At 47.1% G+C, this 19,186-nt stretch overlaps 1 protein-coding gene across 1 annotated transcript; it reads right to left on the reverse strand.

The window, feature by feature from the left end:
• Window positions 1-117: 117 nt before the first annotated feature.
• On the reverse strand, window positions 118-18,675 carry LOC135805383 (uncharacterized). Its single transcript, XM_065319411.1, has 17 exons — window positions 18,347-18,675; window positions 15,768-15,970; window positions 15,051-15,316; window positions 14,720-14,944; window positions 12,479-12,673; window positions 10,540-10,664; window positions 9,744-9,879; window positions 7,381-7,491; window positions 6,541-6,680; window positions 5,671-5,737; window positions 5,217-5,354; window positions 4,523-4,663; window positions 3,528-3,613; window positions 2,856-3,198; window positions 1,830-1,910; window positions 944-1,069; window positions 118-603 (listed from the first exon to the last, which is right to left on the reverse strand). Exons 1-17 carry the CDS (start codon window positions 18,577-18,579, stop codon window positions 388-390), a joined length of 2,832 nt encoding a protein of 943 aa, XP_065175483.1. The 5' UTR covers window positions 18,580-18,675; the 3' UTR covers window positions 118-387.
• Between the last annotated feature and the right edge of the window lie 511 nt (window positions 18,676-19,186).

Raw genomic sequence — 19,186 nt, forward strand, 5'->3', positions numbered from 1 at the left:
CAGAAAGCAATACTCTGAAGTAGTTGCAAACTCAAACCAATCGACACTGACCTGTAATGTTCCTAACTAAAATTTAGAAACACACTTCCCCGAAACCCAGATGAGCACTGGTACATGTAATGGAAATGGTTGAGAGAACAGTGCTCCATATGTGTGCAATGATCAACATTGTATAAGAGAAGTCACCAACAAGCGGTGAAATTATTGTTTTGAATGGTATGAGCTGCCCAGCAGCAAATAATTTTCAAAAAGTCGTAAGAATAAGAATTGAAAGAGGTACTAAAAGAACTAAAAATTGTGATAACTTTCAACTCCCTCAAACTTATGAGTATAGCTACAAAAGAATAGCAATGATTGAAACCGGTTTCCAGGAAAAATGGTGAGAAATCAAACTGCCCAAGAGGTGCTGTCATGGTCACGAAGAACTCTGTTATGGACGAGGAACTCGGCACCACTATCAGTCCTGTGCTGCACATCGGCTGCGTGTACCGGTGGGCTCCAGGGAAACGGCTCGGCGGGGTGCAGTAGATCGTGGGTCACAGTAAAGGGACACTTGGTATGCTTGAGAGACCGACGTGGGCCAGTGAAGAGAACGCACTGGCCCTGTTTAGAGTAATAAAAAAAAAAACACAAGAAAAACACACACAAAACTGTAGTCTCAGCCCGAGAAGCTGTGCATTGCGAACTACTACAATCGTATATGCACTACTGTACTAGTGAGCACAAAACAGCCTTTCAGATCACTACACTGCTGCACCATGGCACCAAGGCGCTGACATCGTTGCCACATCCTCCATAATTATAATATGACACGACTGTGAGAGTCAGACCATGCATACGTGCCACCGAGGTGTAGAACAGGACATTTAGGCATTGCCACCATCGCCATCACCATTATTAAACAAGGCCTGTGATAGATACAGGCTGTAGACTATGCACATACCGTTGCTTGGGAGACGAGGTGGTGCTTGTGCACGATCCAGTGCTGCTGACACGCGTCACAAAACTTGCTGGAGGACTGGTGACTTTCACCAGGCTGCAAGCACTTTGCCATCACCACGTCAGCATGCTGTACAAGTTAGAACATGAAGAAACACAATAACGTTACACTGGACTGTGTATTGGTGCAGAGCGCTAACCTTACTCATGAGCTTGGGTTTCAATGAGCAGCATTGACGCAGGCATGCCTTACAAGATAGTCATCTGCTGTAACGTTGTGACAAGTCAAATCCGGACCAATGTACACTACTAGCACCAAAACGCACACATGCACAAAATTATCAAAATTGCATCGCCAGGCTGAAAGTCTACATCAGGTCTGGACTCCATTTACCACCAAGTGTACATGAACTCACACTACTCTACAGTACTGCCGGGCGCCGAAGAACGGAGCGCCGAAGAACGGAGCGCCGAAGAACGGAGCGCCGAAGAACGGAGCGCCGAAGAACGGAGCGCCGAAGAACGGAGCGCCGAAGAACGCAGCGCCGAAGAACGCAGCGCCGAAGAACGCAGCGCCGAAGAACGCAGCGCCGAAGAACGCAGCGCCGAAGAACGGAGCGCCGAAGAACGGAGCGCCGAAGAACGGAGCGCCGAAGAACGGAGCGCCGAAGAACGGAGCGCCGAAGAACGATCAGGCTAGAATTTCACCAAGCATACCAATGTATACATGGTGGCTCAACTGTGCAATGCTGCATAGACCGTAACACATGAAAATAAGAACGGTTTAGGCTAGGAAGCTGTGTCCCAGTTCTTCGGCGACAGACAGTACTGCAGTCAAAGCAGACGTACCGACCAGCAAGCACAATGTGACATGATGAGACTGCACTGACCTGGTCTTCAGCGAAACCATCCACAGCCAGACACTGGCCTGTTTCAGACTGGAATGAGAACGTGTTGGGGATGTTGCGGTGCTGCAAGGAGCAAGGCATCCCGTGTGCAATACGAGTACACACAAAACAGAAAACACACAGAACACATGGACATGATTGTTTGACATTAGGTGGCCCGTGCCTTGACTGTTGGATATACACCCGGGCATAGTTGCAGTGAGGAGCACCATTCGTGGTGGCGTGTCCACTATGTTGCCATCTACAATGATACTATGATACTACATAACTTGATAAGCAACCATCTGATGAGTGTTTTCGAACACAAAACTCAGAGTTACAGAAAGATTTGTGGTCTCTGTTGTTTTGCCTCTTGCACGGTATTGTAATAAGTATCTTTTAAAATACATAGCCACCCGATGGGCCTGGATATAACCTTTTTTTGGAAGAATTGTAGCCGAGAGACCGTCTTGGGTAGTGGCGTATAATTGTGTGAAACAGAGCCACCCGCCCTGTCTAACATGAAAGCATAGTCATGACAATGTACTTCTGAATTAAACTGTGCAGGCGTGAGTAGATGTTCTGCAACACCAGATGCCGTACTGGTGCTGACATAACAGGATACATAATGCTGGTATTATCTGTACACTCAGATTCACACAAGTACATTGTATGGTCAAGGTAACAAAACCCACATCACACGTCACACGTCATGCAGCAATAGTATGATAGAATGACAAGGTTACCAGTAAATTCATGGACAAGTTGACACTGGAGATAACAACTCCATGAGACAAGCAGATGCACGTCACCACGCAACATGATTAGAACACCATCGAGGACTAGAACAAAATGTTCAGGAAGAGAGATAGATAGATAGATAGATAGATAGATAGACAGATAGAGATAGATAGATAGGTAGATAGATAGATTGAGAGAGAGAGAGAAGAGAGAGAGAGAGAGAGAGAGAGAGAGAGAGAGAGAGAGAGAGAGAGAGAGAGAGAGAGAGAGAGAGAGAGCTGTTCTTACCGGGACTACAGTCAGATCATCGGGAAAAGCTTGCACAGCCTGCGGCGGGGTGCTCGAAGGCTTGGCATGGTATCCCCAGTAGTTCTCGTATTGCTCCTGTGCCTTTACAGGACTGACAGTGAAGTCTGGCTCAGCACCCTTGCTGGAATACAGCATGACTGCATCACCTTTGCTCTTGAGTCCTGTGACGGTCATTGTGCCATCTGGGTTCTGTGTGACTTTGACTGTGGACGGCACAGCGACCAGAGGTCCAACCATGTCGGTTTTGATGATGAGATCTTCCACTGGTGCAGTGGGACTGTCGTACTCAATGTAGATCCATTGAGTGGCACCCTGTGTAAACCTGTGCAAGGCAAGAAGCAGCAGCAAATGAAGAAAACAGTAAACAAAATCGAGCAGCATTGGCTGTGCTGCATTTCAGTTGGAAGGCCGATGTTGATAAGGCACAGTATGACCCACAGCCAATTCATACGCTACACAGAGCCTGACAGCCATCAGCAGACATGCTACGATACAATCAATACTAGTAGCTTATGTACCTGCACATGGGCACGGCATGGCGTGGGTACAAGCACGACATGAGCAGAGGCATGTTATGTATCGAAAGGTGCAAATACAGTGAATAAGCATTCGCAACGCCGATGACAATAGCGGTAACAAACCCAAACTTACACCGAAGAAAACAAGTAGGCACCTTCGGTTCGCAAGCGATGGAAACTTGAATCTGGTATCTTGTCTGCGGCGATCCCGGCAAACACCTGAGCAAGTAAGTAAGACAAAGATACGAGCAAAAGGCACTCAACAAGCCAGCAGAGACGTGCAACGATTTCTTTGGCCTCGTTGCTGAACAAGTACCAGCATGTAATTACGTAATTAGATACGATGTGTAGAGCACATGTGATGAATCTTCAACAAACGAGACCAAAGGAGCTACAGTGTACATGATTTTGAATGACTTGAAGTGTCTGCAGTCGAGCTTGTACTTCGAAGTATTTAGCAAAAGGAGACACACAAGCATTGCCCTTGCAGCGTTTCGATCACTCTGTCACTGCTGGCATGGGTTTTTAAACATGCTGTGTCCCACGAAGGCGCAAGCCATTGCAAGAAGAAGAAGAGCTTCAGTTCTTAGAGCTGTGCTGAAGAACATGTATGTCGAAACAGCTGCTACCCGCAGACACGAGAAGTTGCATGGATAGATATTAAACGCGAAAAAGAGAAAAGACGGGGATACAGACGAGTCCTCATCACTCAGAAGAAGAAAAAGTATAGAGTTTCTGGGCATACTGATAAGTATCACATGTCAAAGAAGGTACCAATGTGCAGTTGGCCTGATGCAGAATAAAACGGAACAGAATGAAATAAGACTGCATAGGGATTTAGTCGGAGAGAAACATACTGGCACAGGAAGATACGCAGCCAGTTGTGAACCTGATGAGGCCTTTCGTACCATTACTTCTCAAACCAGTGCAAGGTAATAGTGTGATTAAGCACAACAATGTCAATTTATACAGCTTATTGGAAATACTTCAAGTAAGACTGCACAGCATTATTGCAAGACTACAACAGGAACACACAAAACACAGCCAGAGAAAATGTACAATGCACGGACACGAGTTGCTCTCAAGCATGCCGCATGCACAGCACACAGCCGCAGTACAAGGACTTACATGGACAACGTTTCCCCAGTAGTACAGCATCATGTCCTGCAAAGCACTGGCAGCCATCGGTGGCGTCTCTCCACACTCTCCATTCTCACCCTCGTGATAGAATGTGTTTGGCAGAATGTAGTTATCGACCAAGAATGTCAGCTGCAGCAACAAACAAATACGGGACGGATCAAGAAAGTCCCTGACTGGACAATGAGACAGGCACTACACTTGTAGCGATCAAGCAATTAAAAAGAAAGACATGGAGTTGACGCACGACGCAAAAGTCCGTCAGGTAACATCCAGTCAGGTAGCATGCTAACACTGTGCATGCGGTCCAGGCAGTTGCTGAATGCAAGTATAAGTCTACTGCCTCTGGAAACAAAACAAAAAACTTATTGATGTTCTAAGGAGTTCTCGCACTGTGCTCAGGCAACTTGGTTCAGTGGAACAAAAGCACTTCAAGACAATCAGTGGATATACTTCCTTGAAGCATGCACAGTTATACAAAAGAAATAGGCACCGCTCGAGTCTCACTCGGAGTCACCATCGCTCGATTCTTCAGAGCTCGATTCACCAGAACAGACAACAGGTTGATCAAAGTCACAAAATTCTTGTTTCCGGGATACATGTATAATTATAGCAATACTGTGTTGCGGACAGAGGTGTCAAGACCAAGCAGAAGCAGAAAAGAACACCTTAATGACGGGCTTACGTTAGTGTAGACACTGTCTCGCCGATCAAACAACATGGACATGACGGCAAATGGCGGTCGACAGAAGCCAGTCAGGCCGCTGTGCTTGCTAACAGTCAGCCAGTGGTCTACGGATTGGCGTCCAGTGTCCACGGACGACTGCGACAGACAAGAAACAAGCAGATATCGTATGTGTGTACACGAGCAGCAGCAAACATAATGATTTATCATTTGCACTACATTCGTTCCAGAGTCGAGAGAAAGTTGAGGGGTGACCCCACATAAAGGGTAGAACCGAGATAAAGGTGCTACAGACAGCAAGCAAGACCTGAAGGTAGAGAGGTCAACACATGATGTAAAACTCAGCCGAACAGCAACCGGAGAGAACAGAGCGTACACAGGCTGTGAGGCATAGCAACACAAAGCTACAAAGCTATCAGCAACAGTAGCAGCACAACATGACTGTACTACTCACAGCATTATTCCAGTCAATGGTAGCAAGTGGCCAGACCATGAAGAGATGTGAGAAATGTCGATGACCGCTGAGTAGATGAGCAGGGAAGACACAAATAGGGAGACATGGAAATTTCATGCTTGAATAAGTGTAGTAAAGTGCACACATACCTACATACCTACATACTTACATACCTACATACCTACATACCTACATACATAGACAGTTGTCTAAAGTCCCTAGGCTGCTTACAGTGCTCAATGTCCACTGGACAGAGCAAGGAATACAAATATTACACAGCAATGAATCAAACAAGTCTCACTCCGCTGTTACTCCGAGTTTCGTGATATGCTGTCTGATGAAGTGTTCTGACACGAAACTCGGAGTAACAGCGGAGTGAGACTTGTTTGATTTATTGCTGTGTAATATTTGTACCTACATACCTACATACCTACATACAAGTGGGTATACCCAGGTTTCAACAGTGCTCAACACCACAGGGGCAAAGCGTAACCACAAAGGTCAAAAAGAATGGTTCCACCAATTATATATACATACGTTGTAACGCTGCGTTTCATGCACGTAGCTAAATGCTAAGGCAATCATCAGACAACTAAGTTGTCGGATGATTGCCTTAGCATTTAGCTACGCGCATGAAACGCAGCGTTACAACGCATGTATATATATAATTGGTGGAACCATTCTTTTTGACCTTTGTACATGCCTACATACATGCAGACAGAGAGAGACAGGCACTCACTCTTTCTCTCTCTCTCTCTCTCTCTCTCTCTCTCTCTCTCTCTCTCTCTCTCTCTCTCTCTCTCTCTCTCTCTCTCTCTCTCTCTCTCCCCCCCCCCCTCTCTTTCTCACACCCAGCCAGCCAGTACTTACATGTTGAACGGAACACCTGCAGCAATACCGTAGTTGCCTTCATCGTCCATAGAGTAGCTAACTAGCTGCTTCAAGGACTTCGTCCACAGGTCCAGATTAGGATCATTGATATCCAGAATCTTGGTCAAGTGGATCACGGTCTGATTGGGAATAAAATGTGACAAAGAGAGTTGAATTTGCTATTGCTTACACACATGAAGCAGGCTATCGGGGTACAAAGAGTCAGCACCATTCAAATGACGGAGTGCACAGTGCAAAAAAACCTGAAATAGCCTGGGCAGTGGTGAAACTAGGACACTGCAAGCGGCTGATTCAGCGCAGGCCCAAACTAAACGGAACTGAAATATAATGTACGCTATGCATACTTCGAAATACATGCAACAGAGGATGTGCACTTTGAAATAAGAACTAGAAGGGAATGTCTGAAAATACACTGTACTTCCCCAGGCCCAAGTACTCCCGTAATTAAGTCCGTAATTAAGTACGTATTTACTTTCGAATTTAGTGACCACACCCGTACTAACTTTCGGGCGGGTACTGACTTTCGGGCACGAACTAACTTTCGGACCTGACTTGTGTGTAGTGGAGAAGTCATTTTCATGTCGATGTACATGCTATGTGCTGCATGTGCGCACCGTACCGGTACTTATTTCGGGCAGTATGTTTATCGGGCTTGACTTGACTTCAACAGACAGAGCCAAAAGAATGAAGGGGGTATTTCTTTCGGGCAGGTACTTATTTACGGACTTTTACGGTCGTTTGGTGCGGTCAAATATTTCTCAATGTAGAATAGGTGCCCATTAGGGCCGAATGGCAAGTATAGTACAGAGCATGCTATACCTGCAGTCCCCAGCGGTACAAAGCCAAATCGTAGTTTGTGTCGTTGGATCGCTTTCCCGGGTACTCAGGAGAGAACGTCACTGGTAAGTGGAAGTGACCGTCTTGGAGAAACTGCAGTGAAGCACATGCACAGTGCAAACACCCACCCACACATACACCCACCCACACATACACCCACACATACACCCACCCACACATACATACACCCACCCACACATACATACACCCACACCCATACATACATACACCCACCCACACATACATACACCCACCCACACATACACCCACCCACACATACATACACCCACCCACACATACATACACCCACACCCATACATACATACACCCACACCCACACATACATACACCCACACCCATACATACATACACCCACACCCATACATACATACACCCACACCCACACACACATACACCCACACATACATACATACACCCACACATACATACACCCACACATACATGCCAGCACCAACACCCACACAAAAAAATACACCGGATGAAGAGCAAGCAAGCCAGAGCACATGTCACAACGACCACTACTTTTATGGCAGGAAAGAATGCAGAAGTCTATAAATTCTAAAGCACACAAAAGACACAGATGAGGTTTGTAGGGTTTGTCGCAACTCCGAGTTTCTTGCTCAGTGCAATCATCAGGCGACTTGTGACACGTTCAGTGGAACTTGGCCAGTATATGAACTACAGTGCGTATCGGTTATAGTGTGGTCGTATACAAGAATATACTGCCTACAAGAATGAACACTCATTTTTTCATAATCATAACACATGTTTTATGTAAAAAGGCGACGTGGAGACAATAATCTTAATAATGCAATGAATATAACTAAATGCGCACTCATATCACAACCATGGGGACGAATCATGTATTCCAGAACGTTTTCTTGTCACAATTATCAATGGAATTCGTGACTAAAGAGAATGATGAAACTACAATAGGATTTATACACTTGCAGTGGAACAGCGAGGATACAAGCATAGTAAGAAAAATAGCACAAACCTTGGAACAATTTGCACAGGTAATAAATTATAGGTGAGGTGAGAAATGCTTGTATCCTCGCTGTTCCACTGCAAGTGTATAAATCCTATTGTAGTTTCATCATTCTCTTTAGTCACGAATTCCATTGATAATTGTGACAAGAAAACGTTCTGGAATACATGATTCGTCCCCATGGTTGTGATATGAGTGCGCATTTAGTTATATTCATTGCATCATATTTTATGTGTATATTTATTCTTACAAGCAGTACTATTATCGCATAGTAGAATATATCGGCCCTAAGAATGGATTTTGTGTAGCAAAATATGCCAGATTAGTGCAAAGTGTATCGCCTGTAGTAATAACATCTGTGCTCTGTGCATACTCAATGCAATAATATTCAACACAAAAAGAGAGTTATGTCCAACTGAGCATCGGAGAATCACTTTTTCTGTCCAGTCGGACTCTTTCTTCCGACTTCTCTCGTATCTGCTGCTCCGCAGTCGCCTAGCACGACCGCGAGTCTGATCCGTGTGTATCATGTGTAGACCTACATGATTGTACGTGTCCACATGCCAAACGACGTTACGTGCGCGCATTATTATGATATCTGTATGTCACACGTGCATATGATAATGTCACACGTGATTTATCGTGTGTAAGAAATATCGGCAATAAGAATCAAATGTTTTTCAAACACCCACGCTATAACCGATACCTACTGTATAACCTCTTTGTGAATTCTAAAGCAGATACCTACCGAAGTATTTATTACCACTACACGCACATGGATACACAGTAGAGGTATCAGTGTTCTTGACCAGTCATAGATCAGTCATAGCATTACATGAAATCAGCACCTGTTGCAAGTGCTCTAATATCAAGGCTCAACAGAACGACCATGTTGATAGCAATAGACTGTCTCTAGAAACCAATGGCATCAATCTTCAGGGCTTTTGGCGGAGAACACAAAGTTGCAAACGCTACTGTGCATGCCCATACAGCTTCCCAACTGTCATGTGCGCACCGGAAAACTTGCCTCCTGCTTTCCATTACGCCATCCTCCCTCGAGAGTGCACTTGCAGCTGCCAACTGCAAATGGCATCACTCAAAGCATGTAGTGACTTAGCACCCATGCGCAGGGTTTGACTTGCACTGGGAATTTACTGCTGCACTAGTAGAGGAACTTAGTTATGCTGCACATCTAAACTGTACAGGTAATAATTATGTGTGCAGCACATCGCCTCAATATATGCATGGGTGTGTGGGTGTGCATGCAGACACGCAAGGCGTGGTCTTAGGCTCTTAGCTGAGGCGGCAGCACACGTTGTGCACAGAGTACACTTACTTGTATCCTGGTGTAGTAGTTGACAGCACGTCGCAGTATGGGGAACAGGTCCTTGGCAACACCCTCGTCCATACTGTAGCGGTATTGGTAGAAGTACAGCTGAAGTGTCCACATCAGATTGCCAACAATGCTGGGCCTGATAGGGACCGGTGAGGAATAAAAACAAAAGAATGCAAGTATCAGCTATTCCATTTCCAAAGACTTGACAAAAGAATCAAAGGGGTTTCATTGACATTGTCATCAAATGTCCATGCGTGCGTCTTCACAAGCAAGCAATTGCACCAGAACAAGGAATTATATCTACTTGCGGCAAAACACAACTTTGATAGAGTTCTAAGTTCCAACATAAAAATCAAGAATCCATAACCGACTGCTTTGATTATGGGCCAGTCTGCGGTGCGCTGCCTTCACTGTGTAGCTTGCGTGCATCACACCCTCTACTGTACTCTTGCATTCAAACTCATAATCTCTCTCGTACAAGCACACCTATTTTGGCTTGATTCGTTCGAGCATAGATGTGATCTCTAAATTTTGGGTGCATGAACTTCAGCTCTGGATAGTTGTTTCGAACCAATAAGGAAGGTGTGGTGCTGGATTTTCTGCAGTGCGCAGACTTTGCTGCATGATGTGAAAAAGACTTTTTGTGGATAAAAACTAAGAGCACGAAATCAGGAACACATGACCTGACAAAACACCACGAAATGACCACTGTGAGACGCATGACCAGAAAGGCCAAGGCGATAGCAGTTCAGCGGTTTGCAGGCAAGGCAAGGCAAGAGCCTATCACCACACTTACGATGACGTGGTGCAGTTCGCACCGTGATCCCAGTAGCATGTCTCCATACATTTGTCTGACGAGGCACCAGTTGGCGCGGCAGCTGAGTCATTGCGATATTCCTCTGGCACATTGTTGATCAATGCCTTGCAGACAAAAATATAATCAGTGATGTACAAAAGAAGAACAAAACAGTCAACTACCTGTACCAATGCTGGATTTCGCACTCAAATGAGCTCTACATCTTTTCGCAACGAGATAGTCAAATGCGTAGGGACGGGAGCCGTCTGCACAAGTCTCAACAAACTGGAAGATATACTGTGACAAATGAACACAAACAACTTCAACGACAGTATAGTGTTTCCAATAGCTACAAAGGTGTGCATGTGTGTGTGCGTGTGTGTGAGTGTGTGTGCGTGTGTGTGCGTGCGTGTGTGAGTGTGTGTATGTGTGTGTGTGTGTGTGTGTGAGTGAGTGAGTGTGTGTGTGCGTGTGTGTGAGTGTGTGAGTGTGTGTGTGTGCGTGTGTGAGTGTGTGTGTGTGTGTGTGTGTATGTGTGTGTGTGTGTGTGTGTGTGTGTGTGTGTGTGTGTGAGTATGTGTATGTGTGTGTGTGCCAGCTAGTTGGGTTGGTGGGTATACTTATGCCAGACAGTGTTGGGCCTGTTGCCAACGGGCTCGGCTGCTTGAAGGTGTATTGTTGTACCTACCACCTTTGTTGGTTTCAGGGTTCATATACTTTCTATTTGAAGTATACATACCTGTTAACCATGGACTGCTTCTGGCTAGATTAACTCTTGTGTAATCAATGGTGCTAGTGAAGCTTATATCAGATCCACTCTGATTTAGCCACCCACACTAGTACCAAGTACTGTTATTACCTTCACTGGGGGCAGGGGTACCTGCAGTTGGATCCCGGGACGGATACCCTGATGCCGTCAATCCTCTTTCTGCACCTTGTCCTCACCCACTTACTGAGATGTGGTGGGCTCAGAAGTGGGATCATTTCAAGTCCACCCTAGTTTGGGGATTTCAGGGGGTGTCGGCCGTTGGGTGGTTCAATGGCCAATTGAGTCATCTTTCCAAGATTCCTTTTGAGTCTCTCTCCCCTCTCCCGGGGAGACCCACGTGACCAGTTTTGGCAGTGAGCAAGTACAAGTGTGTGTGTGTGTGTGTGTGTGTGTGTGTGTGTGTGCGCGCGCATGCATGTGTGCATGTGTGTGTGTGTGTGTGTGTGTGTGTGTGTGTGTGTGTGTGTGTGTGTGTGTGTGAGTGCATTTCGTCGACCAGGAGACCTGAAACGACATGCCAAGTTCTGCGCTCGTGTTCCCACTTGAACTTTCCGACATTCGCTATCATTGCGTACGCAATGGGCAAGATCAAGGTCAAGGTCAAGGTGTGAGTGAATGTGCGTGTGTGTGTGTGTATGTGTGTGTGTGTGTGTGTGTGTGTGTGTGTGTGTGTGTGAGTGAGTGTGTGTGTGTGTGTGTGAGTGAGTGTGTGTGTGTGTGTGTGTGTGTGTGTGTGTGTGTGTGTGTGTGTGTGTGTGTGTGTGAGTGTGTGAGTGTGTGAGTGTGTGTGTGTGTGAGTGTATGCCGGAGTATGTGGTGTGGCGTGTGTGTGTAAAAAATAAAAAATAAAATGATAATAAATGAAAAATAGGGATTCACTGGCCAGGAAAAGCCACTTCAATCAGCTGTGTGGTGGATACCAGGCTAACAATAATTAGTGGCGGTCAATTCATCAGCCTTGCAAGCTGTTGAATGGTGTAATCCCAGCACAAGTTGCTATGTCTAACATAGCTGTTCGCTATCATCGCTTCCGCGATGAGCATGTGTGAGGTGTGAGGTGTGTGTGTTTGTGTGTGTGTGTGAGAGAGAGAGAGAGAGAGAGAGAGAGACAAAAAGAGACATCGAGTAGTCCACAGCCCCCCAGGGGCTCCGCATAGAGTGTCCCGTTACCTGCATATTATTGTCCAACAGTTTCTTGAGTGACTCGGCAATATCCAGGCGATTGGCGGCATAGAGAGGATAGTAGGTGAGTTGTACATTGAGATCCCAGTGCAGATCTGGCCAGCCAGTGCCGTCAATGAACCAGGGACCCATCAAGTCGTACACCTCACGGTCAGAGCGAGTACCGGAAGCCAATTTGTACATCTAACACGCAGTAACGAAAAAGACGTGGCAAAAAGAAAAATACGTACTAGCAATTGGTCGAACAAGGCCTCCATCCTCCATCCTGCAATGTGACAGTCATTCGTATGTCATGCCACCAAAACAGCACAGCACACATAACCAGTACTACTGCTAATGAAATACAATCCCCCAAATCCCCAATGAATTCGTCTCCAATCGTAAACATTTCAATTTTCAAGGCGTAACATTAAATGGTCTGTGATTGCAAATCGCAAACTAAAACCAGCGCAGAAGTTTCTCGATTTACAGTAATACCAGGACATGACACAGGTCCAAACCGATAAGTTTGCATGCACAGATAGCATAGTTGGTCCCGAAACCTTAGCTTGAGGTTGAGCCGTTCAGGGCTGTTTCTTCGCTTTTCAGTTTTTTCATTCTGTATTAAAGTGTTTGTAGCCTGTAGGGCTGTGTTAGTGTGTAGTAATGTTGACGTTGAAGGTTGACGGATTTGTTTTAAGCCTTACAAGGGTAAACACGACGATTGGGGCATATTCTGGGTTAAGTTTAACGTAATTGGCAAATGCTCCGGTTGGGACACCGAGGACAAGCTGATGACCAGGCTGCCCCTGTTTTTAGAGTCAGATGCTCTGTTAGTCTACTCTAATATGCCGTCAGCTGACCAGAAAGACAACGCCAAGGTGGTGGATGTCATGAAAAAAGACATTCAGGGTGTCACCAGGAGATGCGTATCGACAATTTAGTGACCAGCGGTACCGGCCAGATGAGACGCCTGAGGCATATGTTGCGGACCTGCGCCGCCTGTTGTCAGCCGCCGGCCACTCCGGCGATGGAGATGACAATGCCGTCATTATTGAACAGCTGCTGGCAGGGCTACCGGTTCACTAGGAGCGGCAGATTCGCCTCTCGTGCGCTGGCGTCAAGTTCTCGGTACCGGACATTGTGTGCAAGATTCGTGCCCTGGCCGTTGTGGATTCATCCCGGCCTGATGCGGGGATGGCAGCAGCAGCCAGTGGACAAGCTCCCAAGGCCAAGACACTGTGCTACTTCTGTAACAAGCCCGGGCACATTCGCTGGAACTGCCCGAAGCGGACTGCCGGCTGAGGAACACTTCAGTGTGTGTTCTGCGATAAGACCGGGCACTTGAAAAAAGACTGCTTCCAGTGGAAGCAGTGGCTGGAGGTTCAGCGGCATCTGTGGGCGGTGCAGACAAGGTGCTCTGCCTGCAGAAACATACCAGCGGCGGGCTACTCCGCATATATGCCGATGTTTCGTCTCCGGGCGGAAGCCACTATCGAGCCATCGTGGACACTGGTTCCACTCGCACACTTATTTCTCGTGCTCTGCTCGCGCCGACAGCGAGTCGACTATCCTCGCGTTGGACGGTAAGCCCCTTAATGTGCTGGGCTCGGCGCAGCTGCAGTTCCACCGCGATAATGGACCGGTGCGCATACCCCGCACATGTCTAGATGTGCTTGTAGTCCCAAATTTATCGGTGGTGGCTGCCGATGTGTTGCTAGGCAACAACCTTGTTGGAAGGTGCGGTGGCGTCAGCGTGTCATATGACAAAGACGGCAGCACGAGTCGCGTACTTCGAAGTAGTTTCCAGCGAGCAACTGCCTGCTACTGCTGCTGCTGCAGTCGCTGGTCCGGTCACCTCACCTGATGCTGCTATTGCTGACACATCGTCCAAGCTGTCGCGTCATGTTTCTGTGTCACAGGATGGCGATGACGTCGTGCTAAGTGTCGACGACGGTGAAGCTCGCTGGGTGCCTAGTAAGCAGTGCTGGGTGATGTCGTGGCGTTGGCAAGAGGACACTGCTCTCAGACTTGTAGTACAACAAACAGCAACCTGTCTAAGCTGACCATGCAAGGCACAATGGACTCCCAAAGAAAATATGTGGTCCTCGTGCACAGGTGATCCCTTTTACAGGATCCAAATTACGGGAAATGGAGCTATTCGGTACCAGTTCTGATGGTCATCGGGTATAAGTGGTCACCTTCTAAGAGCCCCCCCCCCCCCCCCCCAAGGGTTACTGAAGTACTAACCTGCACCCAGTAGAATCCTTCCATGATGGTATCAGAGAAGCTGACAAACGACGCCGGGTAGTAAGCATTCCACCACGCAGAGTTCATCTGGCGCACAGCTGCAAACCCAGCCGATCTCGCATTGCCTACCTGCTTGCAAGCAGCGGCGGCAGCATCTGTCGGAATGACGTGTGTTATTGACATCATCACCGTCACTGTCAGGGTGGACGTGCCCGTTGTCTGGTCCTGGATACAGCCACGCAACAAAACACGCATACACACGCACACACGCAGAAAGCCTGATTAACAACAGCAAAATGCAGGGATAGGAGAGTTCCACTGCTACTAGTACCTCTTGGAATCCAGTGGCATGCGCTGCGCCACTCAAGTGCTTCTGCAGGCTGACACTGCACTGGTTTACATGCGTCATGACAGCGGCCGGGTTGGGCACGTATTGCTTGTTGCGCCCGCCCCATGTGCTGTCGGCCGCCTTTGGTGTGAACTCAAAGACGGCAGCGTTTGTTCGGCTTGCCTCGCCACCACTCAGCACAGCCTGGATTGCCATCACGTCCGCCTTGTCGTACACAGAGTTGGCAAACACGGTGAACGACACGGACCCTGAAGGTTACACAATTGTAAAATGCACACACGAGCAACAGTGATCAGTGGTGACAACGTGTGCCTGGAGAGAAGACTGGAGAAGGAAGGACTCTGACACAAGTACGGAACACACAAATATACAACGCCAGGGTAGTATTATTTCTGTAAGTTGCTTGTTGAATGCTTGTAGCGGCATCAGGGACCATACTCGTACGCATGCACTCGCCATCAAGCAGGCGGAACGGAACACCTCTGAAAAACACCTCTGAGTATAAGCAAGCATCCAGCAGTGGCACAGGAAGCATAACACACAACTACAGTAGACCGTCCTCCAATGAGCATACATGACTGTACACCACACAGAGTTATTGTGGCACACAGGGTACAGTACTGCGGCAAACAATCACAATAAGTTAATAACCCTAGTAGTTACCCTAGTGGTCACTCCGCTCCCCACCCACACACTCACCCTTGGTGGTAGTCACGTTTCCAATGACTTCACCATTGTACAGATCCAGTCTCATGGAGCCAGCCGTGATGGTGCCGACTGTACTCAGCGAAAACTGGCCAACGGGTAAGCGAGGCCGGTCCAAGACAAAATTACCCAGGGCATACTTGCTACCCGGCATGCGGTCATCCCACACTGCCGAGCTCGACACTACAAAGAGCAGCCTGTGTGCAAGGGGCACATGTACAGATACGAACAGACACACGCATGCATGCAAGCACGTCCAAAACAGAATGAGAAACGGGCCATCAATTTCGGTCAAGTGCCGTGGAGAGAGTGAGAGAAGAGAGAGAGAGAGAGAGAGAGAGAGAGAGAGAGAGAGAGAGAGAGAGAGAGAGAGAGAGAGAGAGAGAGAGAGAGAGAGAGAGAGAGAGAGTGAGAGAGAGAGAAACATAGAGAGGTTTGGAGGGAGGGGGGGGGGGGTATTTGATTTCAAAATTTTATCTAATGTTTCCATGGCCCAACTGGATTCGTTTCACCGCAGGCAGTTGCGTAGTCTCATCGGTATTAGGTGGCCACAAACAATAAGCAATGCTGCTCTCTACAAGAGGTGCAAAGCACAACCGATATCTAACTTTGTTCGCCTAGCCAGATGGAGACTCTTTGGCCATATACTGCGCATGCCTGACGGATGTCCTGCTGTGGCGGCTATGATTAACTATTACCAGGTGAAGGAAACAGTGTGGAGGGGACGGCCAAGAACGACTCTGCCTATCGTGCTATCCCGTGACCTGCAGAGAGTGGGGCGGAGGGGACTCAAGACGTTGTCTGATCTCCTCTCCCTCCGGGAGATTGCACAGGGCAGAGGGGAGTGGAAGGACCTTTGCAAGGACGTCTGCAAGTCCAATAGTGGCGTCCACGACTAAAACCAAATAATATTGCTCCGAAATACCACAGTACTGCTTTTCATAACTGCTGCGGTAATAATAATTAACATCTTTTTTAAATACCAACAAAATTCCTCTCTTAACGTAGTGCGTGGATCTGCATCCACCTGCCACCATTTTACTGGATTATTCTCAAAACGGAGTCGACAATGCCCTTTATCCTGTGTCTGCGTCCTCTGTTCAATCTGAGCAATGCTGTCATGTGCCCCTTAGCAGGTACGTCTTGTATTGTATTTCTATTTCTGTTGTCGTTGCTCTTTTTATTTTTATTTTTTCATTTCCCAATTCCCAAGTCCATTCAGCACGTGCGAATTTGTGGGCGGTTTACCACCGCTGACATTGACGCGTAAGTGCATAATAATAATAATAATAATAATAATTCCATGACATATGTTGCGATTTTTGTCTATTCTGCATTGGTCTGGATGTGTATGAAATTACTAATGCATGTCTTGTATTGTCTGAAGAGAGTTTTGGGGTTGCTAACTTACTGCCAGAAAAATCCCTTTTCTGCCTTCAATAAGTAGAGAACCTTTTGGTGTCAGACCTAAGCTCAATGAAGAAATGAATCACATTGTGAAGCTGGTCATTCAACCTGTCGATGATCGAACACCGTGGGTAAGCAAGATTGTCGTAACCAAAGACATATCTGGCTATCTATACGTGTGCGTATCGTCACAAGGTAAATGAAAGATACTGTTGTCACTTATCAGGTGTCTCTATTGCACTGGCAGTGTTGAAACATCCGCCCACACCCACCCGCCCGCACACACGCGCGCGCACACGCACACACAAACACACACATACATAATATATGCTTTCAGACATCATTTGGGAAGCCCGCAGGGCGTTTATTCTGGTCTATCGTTGGAAGTCTGCACGGTAGTCTTCCCGCAAAAAAACAGACCGTTGCCCTCTCCTGTTCTCTCTCCTCTTCCTCCAACTCCCTCGCTTTCTGCTTGAACAGCGCAACATATTGTCGATCAGTCGCACACTCAGTCCTGGGGAGGAAACCTTGAGACTTATCGCGAGTGCATGACTTACAGTTACTCTATACATGTACCAAAAGAGTGTGATATCTTGATTGCAACAGTGTGCAGCTTTTCACGAATGACCAACTTACTAGTGTTAATTAAAAGTGCCCGGTTTACCGCAAGTACAGTAGAGGTGCGCGCCGAAGAACGTGGAGCCCAAGAACACCCAGCCTGAAATGCTAAGAACGCCACAGCCTTAAGTTAAGAATGGTGGTGTTGGTTTTCTGGCAGCTTTTGGGATATTCGTACATATGATCCAGAACAAGTTACTTCTAAGAACGTGCTACGAGAACGCAGCCAGATTGCTGAAAAATAAGAACGTACCAGGCTAACCCCTTGGAAACAACGTTCTTGGACGTGGAACTCTCTTGTAGACGAAGGGATTTTCGTGGCGATATTTCGTTCCTAACATTCTACACAAAAAAGCAAATTGCTCTGAATTCATAGCGTGGAGTTGTCTCATGGGTGACCTTTTGACCTTTTGTCAGGCGTGGATTCAGATCATACAATGTTTTTGTTTTATTATTCATATAGTATACGGAATACATCTACTACTTGTACATAGTGTGCATGTCAGTCACCGTGAGTGTGTGCTGTAAGTCGGTGACAGCTAGCTTACTTGTTGTTTGGAGCCTGGTCATCCACCCGCACCATCATTCCCTGCTCACCATTGCCCACGAACCCACTGTGATACCATTTGACTGGCTGGTACGAAGAGCTGGTCCATTTCCACACAGGGTCAGAGCGAGCAAGGAAAGACTTCCAGTCTACGTCCAACTTAGGGCTGGCGCTGCCTTGCACTCTGGCAGAGGCAATACAACCCGTAGCCAGTACGAGTAGCACGCCTATCATCGTAGGGCTTTCTTTACAATGAATGTGGGATACTAGTAATGATGGAGAAAGCTATTTTGGCTTTGCAGCCCTAAATTTTACTTGGACAGTTTGATTTTTGAAGCAAACAACAAACGCTAGTAGACCAGGTACTAGGTAGACTACGCTGCAAAAGTACGGTAGCATCAAGATCATGAGTCATACCATATCGGTCACGTGTCTTTGGCACCTATGATCAGGGGATGGCCCACGCCTGGTAAAAAAAACAAAAACAAAAAAAAAACAATGAGAAGTTGCGTACAAATCGTGTACAAACTAACCAGACTATGCATGGATTCGAACATAACAGAGTGGAAAACCGGAATCCGAGAAAACGATAACATGCAAAATCATGAAAAAGTGGGGGGGGGGGGGGGGGGGTACTGAAGCAGAACAGTAGCCAAACGCACCACGGATAGTTACCGAAAGCACTCTGCAGCAGCAAGGACCACAGAAGCATCAGAGTCAATGACTCTCTGGCGGGCATCTTGAGACCGTGGCCTGCGGTGACCACGGAGGCTGGCATTGGAGGCACGAACAAGAGAAAAGGAAACCCTTGACCTAATAAAGGCAAGAAGTGAGGAGAAGG

This window comes from Sycon ciliatum, chromosome 1, assembly GCF_964019385.1.
Source record: "Sycon ciliatum chromosome 1, ocSycCili1.1, whole genome shotgun sequence".
In the NCBI taxonomy this organism is placed as follows: domain Eukaryota; kingdom Metazoa; phylum Porifera; class Calcarea; order Leucosolenida; family Sycettidae; genus Sycon; species Sycon ciliatum.

Coding starts and splice junctions, on each gene's coding strand:
- LOC135805383 (XM_065319411.1), bottom strand. CDS start 18,579: ATGATAGGCGTGCTACTCGTACTGGCTACGGGTTGTATTGCCTCTGCC. Junction 5,738..6,540: donor GCAGGTGTTCCGTTCAACAT/GTAAGTACTGGC, acceptor TCATCTACTCAG/CGGTCATCGACATTTCTCAC. Junction 1,070..1,829: donor ATGGTTTCGCTGAAGACCAG/GTCAGTGCAGTC, acceptor TAACTTGTACAG/CATGCTGACGTGGTGATGGC.